Below are 23,281 nucleotides of genomic sequence, written 5' to 3' on the forward strand. Positions count from 1 at the left end.
GGTCGCGAGACATCGATGCGTGATCGTTCGTCTCGTTACGCTCGACATAAGATGAACTTGAATGCGACTGAGGATCTTTTGTAGGAAACTCCTCCGTCGTCGTTTGAGATGTAAAAAGAAAAAAAAACATCATCGTTTACGGAGCAACCTTGGCATACTCTAGCTTCTAGGCTGCAACGCGACAGGCTGCGTGTAGGTAAAAGTCCCACACGCGTGCAACGCGCCGCGCGTTAAACGCCTGGAAGGAGAGGAGCAACGATTATGCGAGTTATGTAAGCGATTCGTAAGTCTGCGCAACGCGCCGCCGGAATCGCGAACAGTCGCCTCGATGACAATAAACGACAAGGAGCGGCAAATTACACGGATGAATCAATTAACGTGACCGAGACTTTAATCGAGATTTCCACAGGTTTCGTTCCGAGCGGATGGAAGACGTATAATTGGCATCGCGCGGTCGATCGCGCCATAATTAATTACAGGGAAGCAGTCAACCTTTCCTGACGCTTATAAATAATTCAATTTTTTTTTTTGCACGCACATCTTTAAACCGAAAAAAGTGATCGAGACTCGCGATAGCGCGACGCGACCGATTACTTCAATCATGATCCATCGCGATCCAACGTTGGTTCGTTGGTTTTCGAAACAAAAGCAGATCTCGGTCTTAAATCAGTCGTAGTTTACGTATCTCGAACAGGACGCGACTGTTAAAATCGCGAATAGCGGCGTATAGTTATTTCGGAGAGCTTCAAGGCCTAACAATGAAGCATCGAATCGAGAAACCGGGATTCATTTTCGCCGTCCTGACATTACACGAAGCCATTGGCCGACGAAATTCGATACATTTACGACCTCGATGTCCGACTGATTCGCGGACGTGCCGCGTTAATAGCAAACCGTGGGTCGGACCTGACGAGGACTTAAGCTCGCCCACACCATTTTTCTTTTATTTGCATTTTTTTTTCCTGTGTGTAATTTTTTTTTTTTTTTTATTTGCAATCCGTGAGGAACTACAGTCGCCGATATGTGACGCATACACCAGAACGGGAATGCAGGGGCGAACCGGTCCCACAGGATACCGCGAATACAAACGCCTAGGGGTCTCTTTCTTTTCTCTCGCTATCATTATACTTTTTTCCCCCCTGCTCGCGAGACTCGATATTTCCTTTCCATCCGTCTTCGGTGACGCCCTTGTATTACGTGTATTTTACAAATCACAATTTTAATACAACCGACCGATCTTTATCCTCGTTCACAGCCACGTTATCACCTCTCGTAAACGGTATTCGGGTGAGCCAATCTCTCGGTTGTTACAGTAGGCGGCAAAGATGGACCGCCACCAGAGTCAGGTTAACCGAGGACAAGCAACCTGACATCGAGGGAAAGTTGAGCCGAGTTGCATTGATTTACAATGCCAGGTCCAGTTTAAAGAACAATTTAGATGCCTTTTTTATTTGATTGGCACCGACCGGCTGACGATAAAAATGACGGGTTTGAAGCCAGCTGCCATTTAAGTAACTCGATGGGAGTGTCGGGTTTGGAAACAATTCCCTGTTAAGGTAATCGTCGTTGCCTTATTAGTAACTCGAGACAATACACTCCGAAACTCAACAGAAGCTTTTTCTCTCTCTTTGGGTATTTCGTGCGGAGCATTACGAAACCCTATCTCTCTCGAACGACTCGAAACAAAATCGTGCTCCGAACGATCAACATTTTTCGAATTCTTTCCTTCACTTCGAATAAAAAAGTTTACCGGCTAAAAATTGTAAAAAAAAAAACGTTAAAATAAAAAGTGTTGCAGCTCGGATTAAATTTTGATCACGGTATTACGAACTGTACAAACGTATCCCAGGAATAAACTGCATAGTTGCATTCTACGAACAATGCAAATATGCTTGAAATTCGCGGAGCGCGATATCAGTTACAACATAGCTGCGTGTCGTTCGTAAAGAACACTATGTGGCCACGAATGCAGCATTACCTGCACGCCGGGGCGCAACACAGCAGCGTTTTACAGCGAAATTACGAGGAAAATGAAAATACAATTTTTTCTCGGTATTCACGGACCGTACACGGTAGTGCGTCAGTCATGTTCGACTAGTTTAGATTTATTGGATGCCACGACCTTGCTACGTGCTAATGAACGCCTGCAGCTGCATCGACCGACGTGCAGGTGCGGTGATTTAGCGTCTTCTAAATTAGTTCGCGTACACACCTTGTTCGCGAATTTTAATGGAAACCGTCTCGATTCCTTCGAATTCTACCGTAACTCGCGCCCTTATATAAAATTCACTTCCTTCCTGACTGGTTGATCCTAGAACCAGGGATTGGGAAAACTGTTATAATATCACAATGAATCACGAAACTTTTATCGAAACGTTGTTTGTTTCGCCCAAGTAATTAAAAATATTGAAGCAAGATTAAGAAGGTTCTTCGATCGCATTGTTACGAAAACTGTTGAATAACAGTCGTCACAGCTTGGCTAAATAAATTCTGTGAAAAGAACAGCTTCGTAAACGTTAAAGGGGCCACGATAAACACTCGTACAACGTTGAAATAACACACTACCTGACGCTTCTAACAGGCGTCAAGTTGCAAACGACTTCATACAACATCATCGCGTCGAGGAGCACTTCACTCGGAATTTTGATTATGATCTATCGGAGAAAGAGTATTCTTAAATCAATGAGCGCGCAAGGATACTTTCTTCGTGGAACAAGTAGGTGAATAAATCAACAGCGGACACGTATCGCGCGAAAACGCAGGCATTCGCTTCCCTGCGGCAATCAACGTGTAAGGATACATCAATGGATCAATAAATAAGTCAGTCAACCTTTCCGTCCGGACAAGGATTGATCAGAAAATTATATCCTGCACATTATACAATTTTCCTTCTACGTTGTCTGCGTTTAAATATTCGTATCTTCGACGCTAATAAATACAGCATTCGTTCTTCCTGCTCAGCCGCCCCGAAGAAAATAGCAATATGAAAACTAGCTTTCATATTCGATATATTTAAAAATTGCCATGTACTAGATTATCCTCCTTCATAGGCTTCTAGAAAGATATTATTATTTAAATCTCGTTTTGGTATAGAAATTTTTTCTTCGTAATACTATAGTTTAAAAAAGTTTTCAGTATCAGGGGAAACAAACTAGCTTTAAGAAAATGTTTCGTTCATTGCGTTCTGATCTCTACGATGGCTGAACATCAACTATAATTACATCGTCAGACAGGGTTAAAAGATTTAACTACTATTTAATAGAAGATAATAAAAAATGAACTAAAAAAATATTTTCGTACAGTTTAAAGATCTCCTTTCGTGTCCCTAAAAGTCTAGTAGAATAGAACTTTTAATTCCTTACGAAAAAAAAAAATAAAAAAGGAAACTTAAAACTTTAACGCAGTTACACGAGAATCCCCCCTTGAGCTTTCTAATGGCCGCTTCCCATGCATGGAGAAATGGATTAAAAAAATATTTTCGTACAGTTTAAAGCTCTCTCTTCGTATCCCTAAAAGTTTAGTAGAATAGAACTTTTAATTTCTTACGAAAAAAAAAATTAAGAAAGGAACTTAAAATTTTAATGCGGTTACACGAGAATCCCCCCTTGATCCTTTTAATGGCCGCTTCCCACGCATGGAGAAACACCCTGTATATATAAATTTGTCGCGAAGGTAGGCAACATGCGCGGATGCGTCGCGTTTTCAGCGATCAAAGCCTCGGGATTCCTGGTGAAAACGGGACGGACGGGGCCCCGTTGTATTGAGCAACGGCGCCGCGAATGGAGCCGTCCGATTTTGCCAAATACGGGATTACAAATGCGCGTCTGTCCGGCGTCGCGTCGCGATATAAGTCAATACGATGGCCTCGCGTGCCGCGAATAAAGGGACGCCGATATTCTCTTCGCCGACGGCGACGTAGCTTGAATTACGCGCGACGAGGCGCGCTCTCTAATTCATGCGGGACGGATTTAACGGCGCGATTTTTCCGCGCGATACGCGCCGAACATTTTTACGCGCCATCTTGGTACACAACGGGCTACAGGATCCACGCAAAAGGGCAGAGAGTTCCCGTGTACCTCGCGACGACGGCGCTTTTCAGACGATTCCCGGTTTCGATTCCTAGCCCGATGGGGGGATTTTATTCGTTCGTCCGTTGCGTACGATCCACGCTGCTGGCGCGTCGACCGTGAAAAAAAGCTTAATGTTGCGTGCAAACTCCGCGCTACCAACCGGAACCACAGCGCCTCCAGTATTTTCGAGAATTTTAACAGTTTTAAATATTAGACATTTTACCGTTCGATCGAACAAGTTGCAACGTTATTTATCATTCGTTGAAAATTTTGCTCGTATCAGTCTTTCTAAGGTCTTGAATAAAAGTTAAACAAAAGCGTTACGTGGTTTAACATTCGACCCCGCTGTGCAATTCATGAAGTTTTTTGTCGAGTCTCCAGTAGGAAAAAAATTAAGCTGCGCTAGGAACTATCGATACGCGCCGTGTTTCGTAACAGCGTTTTATAGGAATTCTGTGCGTTCGACAATAATCGTACGTGACAAAGTAAACGATTTTTCTTCGTCCTCCGTTTTTCATTTCGCCTTCAAGTAGGTTAGTCCCTCCTTGTCGATTTAGAAAGTACGCGTCTACGATGACAATTTCTTTCCTCCTTGGAGCATAGCATTAAACGAGATTTATCTCGAAGCACGTTTATTACCGTGCTGTACGGTATAAACAAGAGATAAAACGGTATCTTAATGCATTCCTGTGATATTTCGAGCCGGTGATAAATCAGCAATAAAAAAGGCGATCGATCGCTAAGTATCCGAAGCAAAACGGTATTAATGTTTGCCAACGTGCAATTTATTAACGTACGAAAATTAATCCACGGGCATCCTTGTTGATTGTACGCGCCACGAAGTCTTGTATCACTCCGAGGTTCCGGAACGACCGAATTAGTCACTTCATGTGAATCATCTTGAATGGTCGTTAATAACCGCAAGGGCGGAAGCGAGTTTCGATCGAAGGAAATAAAAGAGGCTCGTAATCCGTGATAACGAATTAATTCGCAATAATTCGGCGTTGCTGGTTTAGCGGAATTTCGTTATGCTCGGCGATAATGTATCCGAGTTTCATGCGCATATCGTGTGGAAGGCGTATTCTACCTGGTTTTAAATTTCCTAGCACGCACAGGCTCATTACCATATGCGCGTTCCCGGAGAAGATCTCGGGTTCGCTGAACTCTGCCTTAATCGGGGATTTCACTCCGAAAATCTCTTGGCCGTGCGTTTCCAGCAACGTTCGATCTCTCTATCGATAAATATCGAAGCATCCGGGGACTACAAACTGTTTAAAACAACGGTTGAGCACCCATAGCTTTTGCACCCCCGATTCAACTCTTCGCGAATCAATTTCACCGTTTCACAGATCTCGTATATTTTTCATTCGTATAACAATCGTGATAGTCCGTTTGGCTTTTAACCCGAGACGGAGCGTACGATCGTGGTTTTGAAATTCATCGCGAACTCTGCATGAGATTTTACGTGACTCGTCGGGTTTATACGTAATACTTTCCACGAACGTATGGAAGGTACTTCCCTTTGTAAGGTCTTAAAGTGTTGCGTGATTTCCGGCTTGAAACACCGAGGCTGCATTACAATCGTGATTCTTCATGCACGAACACGTGTTTCTGCTCGATTATATTATAACAGTTCCAGCGGAAGTTAACGAAGCGACCATGCGTTGCTAACGTAAATTTACTGATTCCAAATACTAGTAAAGGAGGATGTTAAAAAAGTGCCAAATTTGTACCCCGCCAGGCACCTAATATAATTATAAGACATCATTCTACAGATTCTGCACTTCGAATTGTGCACAATTGTTTATAGCAACTGTGAAGTCGTGAAAAATGTAGTTGAAGTTGACGATGCTACAAAAGACGAATCATAACTTTCTGACTTCAAATAACTATAACTTCGAAGTGAATGCATGAAACGTAACAATTCCGACGCTATTTTGTAAAGAAAAGTCAATATTTATATAATATGCAAGGAAATGTTGCCCAGATTGTTGGTTGGTAACAATAAAACGCAAGAGATTAAGATGATGTATTAGGATGCAAATATTCATGCAATAACAATTTGGGCAACATTTCCTTGCATATTATATAAATATTGACTTTTCTTTACAAAATAGCATCGGAATTGATACGTTTCATGCATTCACTTCGAAGTTATAGTTATTTGAAGTCAGAAAGTTATGATTCGTCTTTCGTTTGCTATAAACAATTGTGGACAATTCGAAGTGCAGAATCTGTAGAATGATGCCTTCCAGTTATTTTAGGTGCCTGGTGGGTACAAATTTGGCATTTTTTTAACATCCTCCTTTGCATCCCTCGATCGTTACGAAGAAAAGAAGTTTGAATATCGTAGATTTTAATAAAATATTATTTATATAAATCTGTGGAGCAATCGTTTGCATTCCAACGAATGGTTTTGGCCATCTTTCCTCCAAAGTTTCATCGTGGGACAGAAATTTAAAGGACACGCATTGCAGGCGTCTCAACGCACGATCAGTCGATGACGCAAGGCGAACGGAGGCGTATCGACGTCGAGGCTCCGCTACTTTATAAGGAGCACCTCCTCACCAACACCAATCGACTTTCGCTGTGAGCAAAGCTTCGATCACTCGGAGCAAAATCGTGGGTACACGAGTGCGTGACACGCAGGTAACTCGATTTACGATCCTCCTGCGAAAGTGTCGCTTCGACCAAGGGTTGGCTTTCCGTTATCTACCCGGTAGCCACGACACCGTGTAAACTCGACTCGTTAGACCCCTTCAGTCATCAGGATAACACGTTACTAGACCACGGATGTTTAGACATTTATGGGAGATTTTAATTCTAAAAAAAATATAAGAAATACTTAAAGTAAGATACGAATTATTATATTCAGGGGTTCAGACAATCCTCTACAAAGCTCCCAGTTCATCAATTCTATTAATCAAAATACGAATTTACACAAAGATCCACAGTCTACACATTACACTAGCAAGAAACTAATTATTGCATCCCTTTGTACCACACAATTTTCCTTCGAAACATTGTCTTATACAATTTTGAACGAAAGAGTAGAACGATTCGCTCTGTATAACAATTAAAAAAGAAAAGAATCATGAACTCACGATGCTAGACGCGTGTAAGTAATAATGAAATTATCGCGAGGCATCGATACGCGATTGTATTTTAACCAACAGCCGACAAAGAAACGATTTCCGGGTGCGTGGTAATTTTTCGATCGTATCGACAGGAAGTATCCTCGAACCAGTCGGAGAATTTCAATCTTCCCTTCGACGTAAGATCAGAGAATACTTTTACCGATCACGTTGCCCGTGAATCGAAACTACTTTTTAATTTCATTCTCTTAAACATATTTACAATTTACTTTCCACTGAACTGTTTTCAACGTTTCGATCGTACTCGAGAACGTTTCAGTGAATTTTTACAGAATTTTTCACCTACTCCAAGTACACGAAAAATTATGCCAAACGCGAACGACCCTCATCCTGTTCCAGGAGTGAAGTCTGCTCGAAATTTACACTGTATCGAATTTAATATCCGTGAAAAGGACACGGTTCTGCTTTCCAGGATCGTAAAGTCTTCGACTCTATCTCGGTCACGAGCAATTACAGACCCAATTGAATATTCCTCGAGCGTAATTTGCATCTGGCGGCAGCGCAAGCATGCGAGGCGAGGCGTATGAGTTGTCTTTGAATGAATTCAAGGCCATTCGGTGGATTCGATTAAAGATAGAGATTAACTGTGTCGTTTGTTCTTGTACAAATTTACAATTCAACAACGTGCTCCTTGCACGAGATAACAACGACTCCGTCGTCTAACGTTTCTCTTCGTCAACTTGCGCCATCGGCAAACAAATTTCTACATTTTTATCTTCGCGTTGGAGAGTAATTTATATTGGTCTTTCACATTTCGTTTGCTTCGCGGTATCGTCGAAAGCTCGTGAATTTTATTCCGCGTTACGGGGTCTCGCGTTAAAATTCAAGGAAAAACGAGTGGGCGTGAAATCGACTTTCGCTCCCAACCTGCGCGTGTGACTACGACTTTTCTAGATAGGAACCGACCTGAACAGTCAAGAATGGTCAGAAGACGTCCATGTGGGCGCCAGACTTGGTAAAACTTGCGAAACGAACCGATCCTTGCGTTGGTCGCGTTTAAAACCCAGCACAAATTCGTTCGTTCTTCTCCTATTGTCGTTATTAGCTTTGCTCGTTTAAGACTGGTTCCTCGATAGGGCAAGATATTTGCTCGTCGAAATTGTGGAAAGCACGTATCTTATCTCTTGTAAAATATCTTTTACATAAGCAGTAATTAGCTATGATTCGAGCCATTGTCAATACTTTTCCAAACAGAGTATCTAAATATTCTATTATGAAAAAGTAATGAAATCAGAACGATTAAAAAATCCTCAATTAAATTTAAAGAAATTATCTGTAATTAAAATGGGTAAAACATTAAAAGGAATTCATGTTAGCCTTGTCTTTTCTACCGGAATGCTCCATTCAAACTGTTGGATATCGAATGGATCGTGGGCGAAGCGCTTCCGTGTTTCTGCAGGTGAAGATCACGCGTGCCATTGTTAACGTTTGTTTAAGTTTAAGACTGTAGGAACGCTACGGTATCCACGAGTAGGCGTTCGTACGTGAGTTTTGCATGTCCTATTTCGATTGGAGTGGTCACGACTTGATCCATTCGTTGGAATTGCGACGTACATTATCGTTCGATAAATAAATGACCGCGATACGCGCCAGAGGGTCTAAAATCAGACTCGAGTAGCGCATGCAAGCTTAGATCAATCACGGAAGGAACTGGGTCTCGACAAGCAACTTAATTGGCCGATCTTAATCGCATTAATGAAAGAACAAATTAATCAGCATCGTTTCATCTGAGGTCACGAATGCAACGACCCATTTCCATCCGCGGTACGGACAATGCAATTGCAGTTGCATGCGCACGACATCTTTTATGATCCCATTTATCCAGCTTATCAGCCATCCGACCAATTAAACAAATATGGTTTTATTATTGATTTCGGAGAAACGATTACGAGCGTATCTTGTCGTAGGCCAAGCACATTTAATCTGGGGGTAAACGAAACGAGTAGCTGCAAAACTATCCTCAAAATAGAATATCGTCGAATAACTTTCTCGAAAGGAAAAACAAATAAAAATATTTCAAATATTACGTGCCTCATGTCTCATTCTCGAAACCATTGTATCGAAATTGCAAAGAAAAAGTACATCGCATACTAACTTAGCTGTGCACGTACGAAAATAACTTACTCTACCACCCTGTCTAATCAATATAGGCGGAAAGAGAGTTCGAGAGGAACTATAAATCTTCCGCAGTACGGCCATAAAACGCTTTTCCCCGACCTTTCGAGTCACGTTATTCTCATTTGTGGCACTCGAGCTGCGCTAGAAGGAAACATGTGTCGAACGAAGTCGTCGGGGCAACAATGCAATTTTGTCGAAACGGCACCATAGGTGAACCTTGGCCATATGGCCAACAGAACACGACTGACTTTGGGAAAATTCGAGGAACGGTTGGATGGACGGAGGACAAGAGGTCGACATGCTGGAGACTCCTAACGACACGCCCAAAGGCGAACAGATTTTTAGAAATTTACGAAAGCAGCAAATTCTAAAACCTTTGACCCATCCTCTGCTACTCTCTCTATCAGATAAATGGAATCAATCACCTATTCCTCTTTTGATTATTAAAGAACTACCCCTTAAATAATCGTACGATCTATGTAAAATTGAAATTTAAAAAAAATCGAAATCTGAGCATTCTCATTCGTTGTTCGAAACTAAAATAAAGCTCGTGCGGCTGGCATCGTAATAGAAATAGTCGTGGGTATACCTACACGATGAGCGTATTAAGGATGTTTATTGCACATGGCACGTATGCCCGGGATATTACCGTCCCGACACACGTACCCGTAATTGTGATTTCAAGTGTATCGTGAATCATTCGGTAGCGCAACGTGATACCGACACGCGATACTCGCTGTCAATTCACGTTACTACCAAGAGATCCAAAGATCGTGTTGGCCCGCGTGTGGGTGATCCACGAAACGATATAAAAATGACGACGAAGCATCACTCGTACGTGTACACGTTCGAAATGACATCACGAGAAATGGAATTTGTACAGCCCCCAATTTAAAGAATTAAAAAATGCAAAATCTTCGAGTAGACTCTGTAGCTTGGGTCGGGTAGCTAGAATAGCTTTGCACGACTGTTACACGCGTCGTTTAGCAAAAGTTACGAGAGCCAATGTCGCAAATATGTATAATGGCAGAGTGGTCGGAGGAAATGCGCTTCTAAATCACTTAACTAGTCGGTTCAATTGCACTCTTGCGTGGTCGATGCTTAATGACTTTCACGTACGTGTCATTACGTCACTCACGTCGCTAGGAAACGAGCCGTGCCACGCACGTGACACAAAAATCTCGTGAACACACACCGTCTGTTAAGTCACGTTTAATGTCCAGTGTGTCTCGAAGAATAATTATCGATCAATTACAAAAACTGAGACTTGACAAAGCAATTGGGAAAACAGCATTTGTGAGCTTGCATCTGCAAGCATTATACTTCGCTGGAGTAATATCGACATAGAGTTCCTGGTTAGAAAGACTATTAATTTACGAATACCTGGGGACATCGAAAGCTGCGAAACAGCCAGAGAAATTGGGCGCAGTAGCAAAGCAGTAACTCATTTACCAAAGTTCTGTTTCTCTTTATTTCATCGCCGGACCTTTACCACCTGGCCCCGTGCAAGCGTGTTGCGCACGTGTGTAAGAGCATTTGCACACGTGTTTGCATGCGGCCAGGTAAAGGTAATAGGCCCCCGAGGCTGTCGGCTCTCCTCTGGATAATGACACAGGCAGAGCTTCGGGCACGTGCCTCACGCGATCCCCATTATCTCGATCCTTCGGTCTTCTTTCCTCCTCTTCTTCCCCTTTACGGAGGAAGTTTGAGCACACCTTTCGTTTCGTCGATTTTCGACACGTCCACTTACGAAAATCGAATCGTTCCTCGAGATCATCCGTTTACAGCAAACAGAAATATCCTTAACACCTAGAACTAACGAAATGGTAAAAATGATCCATTCCATGATTTCTAATAAAAATAGTAAAATTAATATTCGACTAGATTTTTGAAAATTTAGTTCTCTATCTATCGTTCTTTGGTTAATTTCTGTGATACTTATTTTTGTAATCTTTCGAAAAATGAAACTGAAAACATATTGTTTTTAGTAAAATATTCTTACACCGATTCCGTATCATAATATTTATTTTTTTTAGAAACAAGTCTCGTTGATCGTTTGAATCGGGAAAGGAAAACAGCAATCTCATTCGCAGACTTTTAACCTGATTAAGGTGGCGTCGACGGGACAGCCGGATCTGCAGGAGGATCGTTGACAGCGACGTCCGACGAGGGAAAAGATATTAGCAATCTGCATCGTCAGGATCCATCAGTATCAACGCCACCTTGGTCGCGAGTCGATAATCGATCGAAAGGTGTGCCAGGTATACGCCGCGGTGGGCGGCAGGTAAGAGAAAAGACCGACGGGCGAATAAAAACCGATGAATAACGCGCTGTCTTAGAAGGATTCTCGTACTTAACTCGACTGAAAGATCACGGTGCTCACGATCGTTCGCGGCTACCGTTTAAATCTTCGTTTACACTGCTCCCATGGATCGTTCCTCGCACGATCCGTCGTATATCACGGTTTTACTGCGCTACGATCGTGGACTTTCATGGCGCTGGGATGGTTTCGAAAAATTAAGACAAGTCCGGTGCGCCTTCATATTTAACCACCGCTGATTTTTAACGATGAAATCGCTGTGTAAATTTTAACGGGGATTACTCTGAGCTGGAAAATGTAGATTTGACCCGGGAATCGGCGAGATCTTTTAACGTATAGAGATTACCGAGGTAAGAATAAACTGGTAGCTTCTGAACCGGAAGCAGTACGATACTTAAAACTTGTCGAAAGATATCTCGAAATATAGTGAACGCGTTGACTTGAAAATATAGCGGCTCGTTCCCTCGATCGTTGCCTCGTTTCACGAACGAGAAGAAAGATAAAACGATTTGTGTGTTTCGTGCGCAAATTACTTAAAAGCGGAAAGTGCACCGATAGGCAGCGACCCACCCTAACCTTTGCTTTGTTTCGTCGGCCGGAAACGAGGAAATTGAAACCTCGCTTCCTCTTCCAGCGACACGCTCTTGTAAGCACCAGTTTCGAGCGCACGTGAAACAACCAAATCTACGCGCTTATCGGCTCGCAAGATTTCACGAAGAACGCATCCGTGAGAAAATCAATAACAATTTAACGCTATTGCAAAATAATCATCAGAAATTATTTTAACGAAACTGCTAAATCGTCACACGACAACCGTATACATTTATATTTAATTTAATTACATAGATCGACTTGCCCATACACGATTGAAAATCCGTCTATGGTCACGATGAAATCACCAAAAATTAACATGTAAAACCGTAAAATATCCGAGGTACGATAAGTACGATTCATCAACCGTCGCAAATTTGCTCCAAGACCACGAGGAGGCAATCAATTCGCAAGTCCTGACAAGGTCTTATCACGTGGAGGCGGGCTGCGATAAGGGGCGCACATTTCCCGGAATTCTCGGCGAAAAGCCACGGCTCGTATAATAGAAATTTAAGCAAACAAAGGGAAACTAGTTTCGCTTCATGGAAACGGGCATGCGTCGATGCGTTCTCTATCTTCGATAATTAATTCGAGCGGCGTACGGGGGAAACGAGAAACGCGCTTATCTTCTCTTCGCGATGCAGCATTATCGTCGCGTGTCGACCGCGAAACGTCGTCTTCGAGGCGTGGAATAATTTTTATATTTAGCGCGCGGTGCTCGAGTCACCGATTTCGGCGCGAGTAATCGAATCCGGGAAAAGAACGAGTCACCATCGGTAAGCCACAATGAACGCGTCACCTCTGCGATTAGTAGTTGTCAGACGTTATTCTTTGCTTCTTCGCGGTCGTATGTATTGAATGATTGCATAAGTTCGTGCTCGATTTAGAAATGAAGTTCAATCGGTTAAATTTTATAGAATACAGTTTTATTAATCAATTATATGAGCCGTTTATTTTGAAAGTGACCTAAGTCCATTTATCTTCAAATCGAGATATTTAAAGGTTTGCGTTTCAATGAATTTAAAAATATACGTATAGGATACTAATGAGTCATACTGCTTAAGTGTATCTAAGGGTGTTAAATTTATAGTTCCTATTAAAATAGTGGCAATTATTAAGTGAATAATATGCGTTTTCCTATCAAGAATGGAGTTAGGCCACTTTCAAAATTAACAACCGGATTCATTATAAAATTTGAAGGTGCCCAAGTCCATTCAACATAATTTAAGATGCTTCAAATTGAAAAAAACAATACTGAATATATTTTACATATCTTTAAAACACTTTGGAAACATAATTTATGCCATTTAAAACATTTTTTAACTACATAACGTACAAAATTACAAACATAAATTTATTACAAAACAATTTACTACTCATCTACATTTTGTGCGTGTGAAAGGGATTTGAAGAAATCATGATGTTCCGGTGGTATACATATATCGTAATAGGTCAGTTATATCCTTGAATTTTGCTGTTGTAATTTGTTTGACATTTTTATACAGTGGTGTCAATACAATATTTTCGAACTTTCTTGGTCTACCCCGACGTGGTAATAAATTCAGGACTTTAAAATGTTCATTCTCATTCATTGATGTCTTATAGAAAATTTTATACGGTTCATTTCTGACAAAACGCATCCAACATATTTTTAACCAGTTTATAGATTCTCCATCAGAATTCTTTACCCTTTTAAAAATTGCGTCTTCGAATAATTTTGTTGATACAAAATCTTCTTGTCTCATTTCATTTACAATAAAATTATTACCTTTCCGACACTTTTTAATAATCTTGTAATAATCTCGGGGAACGAACAGTAAATTATTTATTTTTAATGACATTTCTACCACGCCAAAATCTCTATCATTTGGTAAAAACGAATGTCCTGATATTAAAAATTTGTGATCTATGATTTCCACATTATTTTCCAAAGTTTGGACAATTTTTAACCACACTAAAGCTACTTTAATGTTTCTATTTTGCCCGGCGTACATGTCACTGTAAGCTATAATGTGTCTTTCACTTCTTAAATTTTTAACATGTTTTAGGACGCATGGAACAATTTCTTGAGCACCTCTGGATGCAATAGTTTCATCCCAAATGTACATGTAAACATTAAATATCTTGATTTAAGTATAAATGGAGTTAGGCCACTGTCAAACTACACGGTCCAATTATTGAACTAACTCTGAAAACTTATGTGTCAAGAATTATCGTATTTGCTCGGAATATAAGCAACCTGAAATGCTTTACTGATAAATATCATGAAGTTGTACATGTAATCATGGTAACCGGAAAAAAATTGAAAAATGGAGTTAGGTCACTTTCAAAATAAACGGCTCATATAGTCTCCATTCTTTTCTACAATTGTTTTCCAACGATCTGCAAGTTTGTCGATTCCAATTTTGAAAAAAGAATTTGGTTTTTCTTGAAAAAAGTTCATGAGGTGCTTCTTAATATCTTCCTTGGAATTGAGATTTTTTTCATTCAAACTATTCTGTAATGACCGGAAAAGATGAAGATCTGATGGGGCCATGTCTGGAGAATATGGTGGGTGCTGTAGAAGTTCCCATTGTAACTCCTGTAATTTTTGCAGCGTCTGTCGCGCGACGTGTGGCCTAGCATTATCATGATAGAAGATTATGCCCTTTCGATTAGCTAAAATCGGACGTTTTTCTCGAATAGCCGCACTGTGTCTAGTGAGTTGTTCACAGTATTTGTCTGTCGTGATTGTTTCACCGCGTTGGAGTAGCTCGAAGTGAATAACAATTCTACAATCCCACCAAACACACGGCAACACCTTCATTGGATGCAGTCCAGCTTTTGCAACTGGTTCTGCAGCTTCATTTGCTTTCTTCCAGGTCCTTTTTCACTGTACGTTGTTGTATAGTATCCACTTTTAGTCGCCTGTTATCATTCGATCCAAAAAAGGCTCATTTTCGTTACGTGCAAGGAGAGAAGCGGCCACAGTCATGCGGTTGAACTTATTCCTTTCAGTCAAGGAATGCGGCACCCGCGTATCGAGTTTGGAAATGAATCCAAGCTTTTTCAAATGGCGATACGCGGTCGAATTATCTATGTTCATTCTTTCAGCAATCTCCTCGGTAGTAATCCTTGGATTTTGCTCCACCAAGGCACACGCAATGTCGTCATCAATTTCAGAAGGCCGTCCAGATCGGGGTTGATCCTCCAAGTTGAAATCACGTTTTCTAAATCTGCCAAACCACTTTTTAATTGTCCGGAGAGCAGGAGCACGGTCTGAATAAACGCTCTGAATGTTTTTTTATGCAGTACCAACAGTCTCACCCTTCCGAAATTCGTATAGCATTACATGCCGCAAATGTACCTTTTCGTTCTCCATCTTAAAAAATTTCTCTTACGCGCAAATGAACTTATCAGAATGATATCTGACACAACAAGTATAAAAATCGGGCACGTACTTATGCAATCATCCAATATAACCGCGTGACACACGTTCTCTCTGTTCGTTCTCTGATTCACTTCGTCTCGTCTCTCCAGTCGCGTAATCCAAAAATCATCAAAAATTTTAACAACCAGCTTCATCTTATCGCTCGAAATCGAAAGTGGTGTGGCACCTGAGGAGCCCAAGCGATGTGGATCATCGCGAGCCGAAGGTGTTTCGTTTTCTTCGTGAGTCACGCGGACCACGAATAAACTGCTCTGCTTCAGCTCCTCCGGCGACGACGGATATAAATAATGCCGACAGAACGAGGAAACGCGAGTAATGGCATCGGTTACGTAGACCAGTCCACGGAAAAATTGGCGCCAAAGGTCAAAGGGGTCCGGCCACGTAATTTATTCCAACCCTAACGGAGTTTGAAGCCGCCGCGACGGAGACGCGATTTTCTGTTCCTTAGCTCTTCCGACACGAAGATCGATCTATGCTAGATTTTGTACACGCCGCGCGATGATCTATCTTGGTTACGCTCGATCGCGTTCTGTTCCGTCCTCGAACAGGGAATAATTTCAAACATCTGATAGAAAACTGATCGTCGTTGTTATTGGGACGTTTCTGCCCCGGAAAAAAGAATTGCAGTCGCCATTTTGTTCGTTTGCCCGAACTGGCAATAGGACGATTTATTGCAACAAAATTTCACGTTCATAGTAGTACCAGACTTTAACAGTTCTATAATCTCTTTTTCGTTTTATAATATGACGACGTCCTTCCGTAAAAAGCCAACGAAAACACGAATGTAATCGCGTACAGTAAATATGCCGGATAATTGGATTATACTTACATATGAAGTGATAAAAAGGAGGAATATAATCACTAATGTGTTTTTTCGACCCATTTCTCTGGGGTTCTGGAGCCCCATTACCATTTCCGTGTCACTCGCAACATTATCAACAACAGAAATGAACACAAGAAGAAACGAAACAGAAAATTAAATTACAGAAACATTTCTGGCCATACATTATGCAGGGTGTTCAACCATCCCTGGGAAAAATTTTAATGAGAGATTCTAGAGGCCAAAATGAGACGAAAATCAAGAATATCAATTTCTTGACTGAGGCTTCTTAAAAAGTTATTAAAAAATTAAATTTAAAAATTTAAGTATTTACCAAAAATGATCGTAATTGACTCCCGCACCCAAAAATAATTTTCTTAAAACGATTTGAAATTTTTCAAAAATTTGTCTACATTCCATAACTTTTTCTCGAAAACGCGTAAGATTTCGAGGGTATGTGTATTGACCAAAAATGGTTGTAATTGATCCTGCTAGCTAAAAATATTTTTGTAGTACGATTTAAACATTTGTTTTTTTGCCGAAAAATTTAGGCACCTCCTTTGTCGATGTTTCTTAAAAATTCGTTTTTCATTGTTAGTAATTTTGTTTGACGCCCTATAGAAAAGTTGTCTAATCCTTTTTTGTAGGTACCCATGAGCTCTGCTTCAGAAAAAAGTTGCATTGAAGTATATTCACTATTGCAGGAGTTATGGTTGTTTGAAAATTGGACCATTTTTATGGGGTTCTTCTAACTTTATGGGGTCAAGAAACAACTTTTTCAATACTGTTAGAATTTCTACATATTCTTGACCAAAATACGCGTAGTTTGCCGTTTGAAACATTAAAATCCTCCAATCCGTTCAGAAGTTATGACGTTTTAGAGATACGCAAGAAATTTTCGATTGACATTTCTGGCCCGAAGTTATATTTTCGGTAAGGAATTTTTTCCTCGAAAATGGTTAGGATTTCGGGGATATGTCTATTGACCAAAAATGATTGTAATTGACCCCCGCAACCAAAAATAATTTTTTTAGAACGATTTCATATTTTTTTTTTTGCCGAAAAATTTGTTTTCGATTTTCAGTAAACACAACCATGAATATTGTAGTAGTTGAGTGAAATATAATCTGTAACGTTTACCAAAGAATAGTCGAGGTAAATATGCCATAATCCAATGCTGGGTAATCGAAACCCTACTGTGTAACTAAACCAAATCTTATAAAATCGATCTACACAAAATTATATGCATAAATACAAAATATATGAAAGAGCAATAAAAAAAAATATGATGAAGTCAACCTCTGAAATAAGCAAACGAACGTCCATCTTTATCAATTACTTTCTATGCTTAGGCTAAATAATGCAACGAAGGATCCTGAATACTCCGACACTTTGTATTTGCGTAATGATCTAGATTGCGATGTTTCTTGAATGGAAAGGCGGTCTTGGTTCTTTCCTCGCGTCGCGTCTTTGTACATTGTTTTTCCAAAGACAATAGACGTCCACGGTCCGGAGGCAAATAAAACTCCAGATATACTCGCGTTCGGAATATCCAAAGCCGCAGGAAATCCGGATTACATCGTTCGTTATGAGAAACTTCGTAGGCGCGTATATTTAGGCCAGCCTGTAGAAGCTTTACGAGCGTTCGTCCTCGTTAATCTAACGCAGAGGCGAACGTACCCGATCGCCATACCCGCTGTTACCGTTCTGCTCACGCGTTAATTCCCGAAATAGCGTCCAACGGTGATATATATAATCGAAAATCGTGACTACGTTTGAATTTTCGCGATTTATGCCTGACCGCGGAACGGGTGTCAGGCCGTCCCTCGTGACAGACTTTCTTGATCTTGCACCGTTTAGCGTTCAAAACCGACTCGTTTGCCCGCGGCGACTGAACATTCGCATGCTGGTTCCAAGCCGGCGTCGCTTGCGTGTGTTTACATTGGCATCGAGCCGTTTTTCTTTCATTTAGCAGCGTAAGAAAATCAACGATCAATTTAATTTTAGTGTTATTGAACGCCTATGGTTCGGCGGTGCAAAGAATTCTAAATCGAATTTAAAAAATAAACAAATCTAACGACGTCAGAGCCATACCCAAACATTGAATAAACCATTATTTACGTTTAAATTCCACGTGATCCTCGCCGCGTACACCTGTGCCAACGATTTTGCGACGCGCTGTACTGCATCGAAAGAGTTCACACTCTGATTGTAACGTATACGTTCGCTGGCAGTTCACACTTCAACTGTAACGTACAAACCGTTGGTGCAAACACGTTGGATTCAGAGCACGAGGTTGGCTGTGATACAGGATGTTAGGTCATCGTTGCTCCGTTACGTGGGCGGCTCGTCGCTCTCGCTTTGCTCTGATTAATACCGCTGGGGTAATCTCCGCGTTCGATCTATTATTTCACTGCCGCGTCGTTCGGGTCCTCCTCAATAAACCACCTTGCCTTTTCGTTCTCCGCCAATTGGACGACCCTTCGTGGAATACGAAATTGAGACCGGACCTCCCGTCGCGATCTTATGCATACGACCGAGGGCTTCACGAAGATGCGATCTAATCGGTCACTCGTATCGGTACGCGACATTCAGCGACCGTAATCTTCCTTATATCTGGACCAGTCTCGTGTATTCTTACGAGCCTCCCGTGTGCTGGTCGTTCGCGTACGTGTAATAAGATCATTGTTGCGTCGGGTCGGGGCATTCGGATCCCGGAGCTTGTGGTTTCTGTTCTTGTGAACGCGTACCTTCTACATATGTATGCGTTTCCTGTGATCTCACGAGGAAGACCCGAGATTTGGTCGTTTGATCCCTCGGGCACGACGCAACTTTCAATCTCGAGCGATACGATAAGCCTTGTCATTTAAATTTCAATTTTTCGAGAAGTTACGTCACGGGAGAGACGTTTAAAAAATTGATAGATACGACTATCACTTTCTTTAGGCGATAAAATTTGATTTGTAAACATAAAAATGTACGATTGATGGTTAACGAAGAACGCAATAGTACGACGAGACATCTTTAAATGATCACCGAGTGTCGGATTATTTTTATAAATCTGTTATACGAAGTGTAATGTGCACTAAAATATAGACAAATGTTTAAGACCGTGGACTATCTGGCACCCGCCAGAAGGGTGGCGAGTATCGGAGAAGAGAAACGGTGCTCCATCATACTTATCGCGGACAGATGAAAGTTGATCGTCATCGAGCGGTTACGAGGATCGCGATGAAACGGGAGACACATGCCCCACTCGCCTTGGTCCCGAACGAGGACATAAAAGGAGAGCGGTTCTAGGATCATCGAAGCACCTGCTATCTCGATCCAAGTAAACTATTGTCTCGGGAAAATTGATGAGAACTGGATACACATAGAAAATCATACGGAGATAAAACATTCTCCTATAAACGAATTTTCCCATGATCGATCATATAAGTAACAGAAACAAATACAAGTTTATCAAGTTTAATTAGTGAAATATATAAATTGAAAGCGTCGATGACTTGCTCGATGTAATACAGTAATTCCCATTTTCAAACGACATTGTTTTACGCCAAATTCGAACGAAGGAACAACCCCCTCCCTCCCCCTTGGTACTGCTTATGTTTATTCAGCTTACACGAAAGTGATAAGACACAGATACGGGATCGAATTTCAATCTTTAAAAAAAATTAAAATGTTTACGTTTGTTACTATATCTTCCTTCGGAGTACATTAATTTTTCGTGACCTTTGTAATCGCGTTTTTAATTGTACGTGGTTGAAGATTTCTTAAAAATGATTCCAATAAAACAGAGACTAGAATCGACACTAACTTGTTTTTCGAAATTGGTTCAAGTTATAAGAAAACTTTTTACTTTCGGATTTATACAAACACCTGCAATTAAGAACTTAGCGAGAACTGGTGGTTAAGAGAGGAAGATAGGCACTTCCGTCGTACGAATCTCGTGGGAGGTTTGACGTTTATGTGCTTGGCACAGCTGATAAGAACTAGTTCGATTCAATAATTACATAATTGTTTCTGAACAAACGAAACTGAAGGAAGAAATTGAAATATTGTTTACCAGTTGTTCCACGATTAAGCGTCTAAAAAATAATTGAAAATTTGTTTGTTCGAGCGTATATGTATATTTCTCCAATACATTCAGGCAGAAAATGCTTCGTGTAAAAAAATTCCGACGTGTATAGAAACGATCACCTAATTATAATGCAGCCTAATCATCGATTTCTTTCACAGAGAATACCGGTGAATTACACCAACGGAAATAGCGCTAACGTATTTATTCGGTGTTCATTCCGTCAGTAAAAATGCATGCGTTTCTTTGAGAACGGAGGATATGTATGAGTCAAATAAGCAAACGACTTTGAATAACGATGACTCAGACCCGCGAATTATTCAATGATACGTGCATTCCTGGAATTATGTGAATCGATATTCCCGAATTCAAAAGATCCTTTAAAAAATATTTTAAATCGATTTTGAAAATGTACCAAGTTGCATCTAAGTGTACGTTTCACTTTTCGTGGAAAAAGTCTAAAAATGTTATACGTTATTCGTGTGCAAAATTTGCCCAGCTCTGGTAACACGATATTTAAAAAATTATTGTTAAAAATTCAAGGCAGTGTCATCAGCTTCTTAAAATTTCCTTTACAATATATCAAATAAACATTGTATAACTTATTATTACAAGTTTAGATTTCATCTAACGACATATAAAATACATGAGATAAAGCAGTTAATCAAATTAGCTTCTGAAATACATGATTAACAGGCCAAAGGGGCATGGATCATCCAGTGATCTCGAAGTAGTTACGAGTGAATCAAGTGCATTGAAATAAAAATTTTTACGATGAATGTGTTAATAATAAAGTGTAGAAAGGAAGACTCACCAGCCTCGACCGTTTCTGTCTCGGTACATCGACACCGCGAATCCGAACATGGATTTGTTCTCGTTTTGATAAACCGCGTAATGTTTCGTCTCCACGTTGAACGCGTCGGAACACCAGGGTGGCGAACCGACGATGACCAGGCCAATGAGGCCTGCGAGGACGTTCGCGAACCACATAATTTCTCGTCAGTCACCTTTTATCACTGTGATACGATCTAACTGTCATAAGCGACCGGCGATCGAGGAATCGATGCGTGACGCACTGCTCGCGATCGATCGTCACAACTGACAATAATGGGTCAGGGTGCCGGTAGCGGCCGCGCAACAGACGACATGTGGCTTCTACGAGGCCCTCGAGAGACACTGCGAAAGAGACACTCACAATCAGTGAACGACAGACCGCCGAAAGGAAGTGGGGGTAAACGAGTCGGCAGACGTCTGCTTGACGGACGGTCGCGGACAGACTGAGTAGAAGACCGTTCTTTCGGTTTACTCTTCGTTCTCTTGGACTCGCGGGGGCTGCGAGTGGACTCCCACCCACTGCACGCGGTTCCGTAGTTGCGCTCCGCTCGGCCGTGCATGCGTACCGCGAGTCTAGTTCGTAATGGGATTTCAAGCATTTTGAATTTATATACAGGGTGTTCGGCCACCCCTGGGAAAAATTTTAATTAGAGATTCTAGAGTCCAAAATAAGACGATCGTCAAGAATAACAATTTGTTGATTGAGGCTTCGTTAAAAAGTTATTAACGTTTAAAGTTCCGCCTGTAGAACGGCAATCTGCAAACAGCTGCGTACGCGCGGTAGTGGTTCTCACTCAGAAAACTGTAAGGCTGTCGATATGTCGGTAAGTAGAGTTTCTCATGCTGAGTGAGAACCGCTAACGCATGTACGCAGCTGTATGCAGATTGCCGTTCTACAGGCGGAACTTTAAACGTTAATAACTTTTTAACGAAGCCTCCATCAACAAATTGGTATTCTTGACTTTCGTCCTAATTTGGCCTCTAGAATCTCCCATTAAAATTTTTCCCAGGAGTGGCCGAACGGGCTGTATAATGACGAAAAATTCCAATCGATTCGAATATCATTCGCAGCTTAGAACTCTCGAGGAACTCTCGTGTGTCTGAGATTTTTATAGATTTGGGACGGTTGAGAGTTTCGATAGCGGTTTAACATAGAAAAGGGTAGCGAGTTGGAGTTGAAAAGAATCCGAAAATAATTGTTTCGAACCGTTATTTCAAAATTCTGATCGAAACTATTACGAGGAACTTCTGTTCTGAATAGAAGAATCTAAAGATGGAACTATAACCAAGTTCTATAACCGCTATTCGTTAGGTTCTATCTAGATTCTGAAACGATTTCGAATCTATATAACATAAGCTATTATTTACGTCATATATTTAAAACAGAAAAAGATTTATTAAAAAATATCCTCACCATCCCATGGGTATTACCATGATACATTAACGTTTTTTAATGTTGAACTATTTGCTAATAGTCCTATTATCCCACTACATACAATAAAATTAAAAAAAGAAGTAACACAAAATCTAACAATTATATAATCTGAAAATTTAAGTAATCTCTGAAATTAACGGTTTTATAGAATATTAAATTTTGTAATATGTTATATGTAGCTGATAACACAAAAAACAAAATAATAATTCCTGATCAGTATATACTTTCTTTATTTTTAGTTTGTTTGATTTATAATTATTTCAAGATTTCTAATAAAAAATTCAATAGAGTCTACAATAGTATATACCTTATTGAGTTCTTCCAGAGACTGGTCAAGATGTTTTCAAACAAAACTTACATTGGCACTAATAGGTACATGGAACCCAAATTTATATTGTATCAGTATATTTTGATGTTGGAACCACCTAGA

General features: G+C 40.7%; 1 protein-coding gene across 2 annotated transcripts in view; it reads right to left on the reverse strand.

The window, feature by feature from the left end:
• LOC122401064 (integrin alpha-PS2) overlaps window positions 1–21,924 on the reverse strand; it is a 79,527-nt gene extending 57,603 nt beyond the window's left edge. For both annotated transcript variants that reach the window (XM_043402992.1, XM_043402991.1), the window contains exon 1: window positions 21,397–21,924. In XM_043402992.1, the coding sequence (XP_043258927.1) occupies window positions 21,397–21,572 (176 nt within the window). In that variant the 5' untranslated portion in view covers window positions 21,573–21,924. The remainder of the gene's footprint in view (window positions 1–21,396) is intronic.
• Window positions 21,925–23,281: the final 1,357 nt, after the last annotated feature.

This window comes from Colletes gigas, unplaced genomic scaffold (assembly GCF_013123115.1).
Source record: "Colletes gigas isolate AHSC1104 unplaced genomic scaffold, ASM1312311v1 Colletes_gigas_Sc00021, whole genome shotgun sequence".
Lineage (NCBI taxonomy): Eukaryota > Metazoa > Arthropoda > Insecta > Hymenoptera > Colletidae > Colletes > Colletes gigas.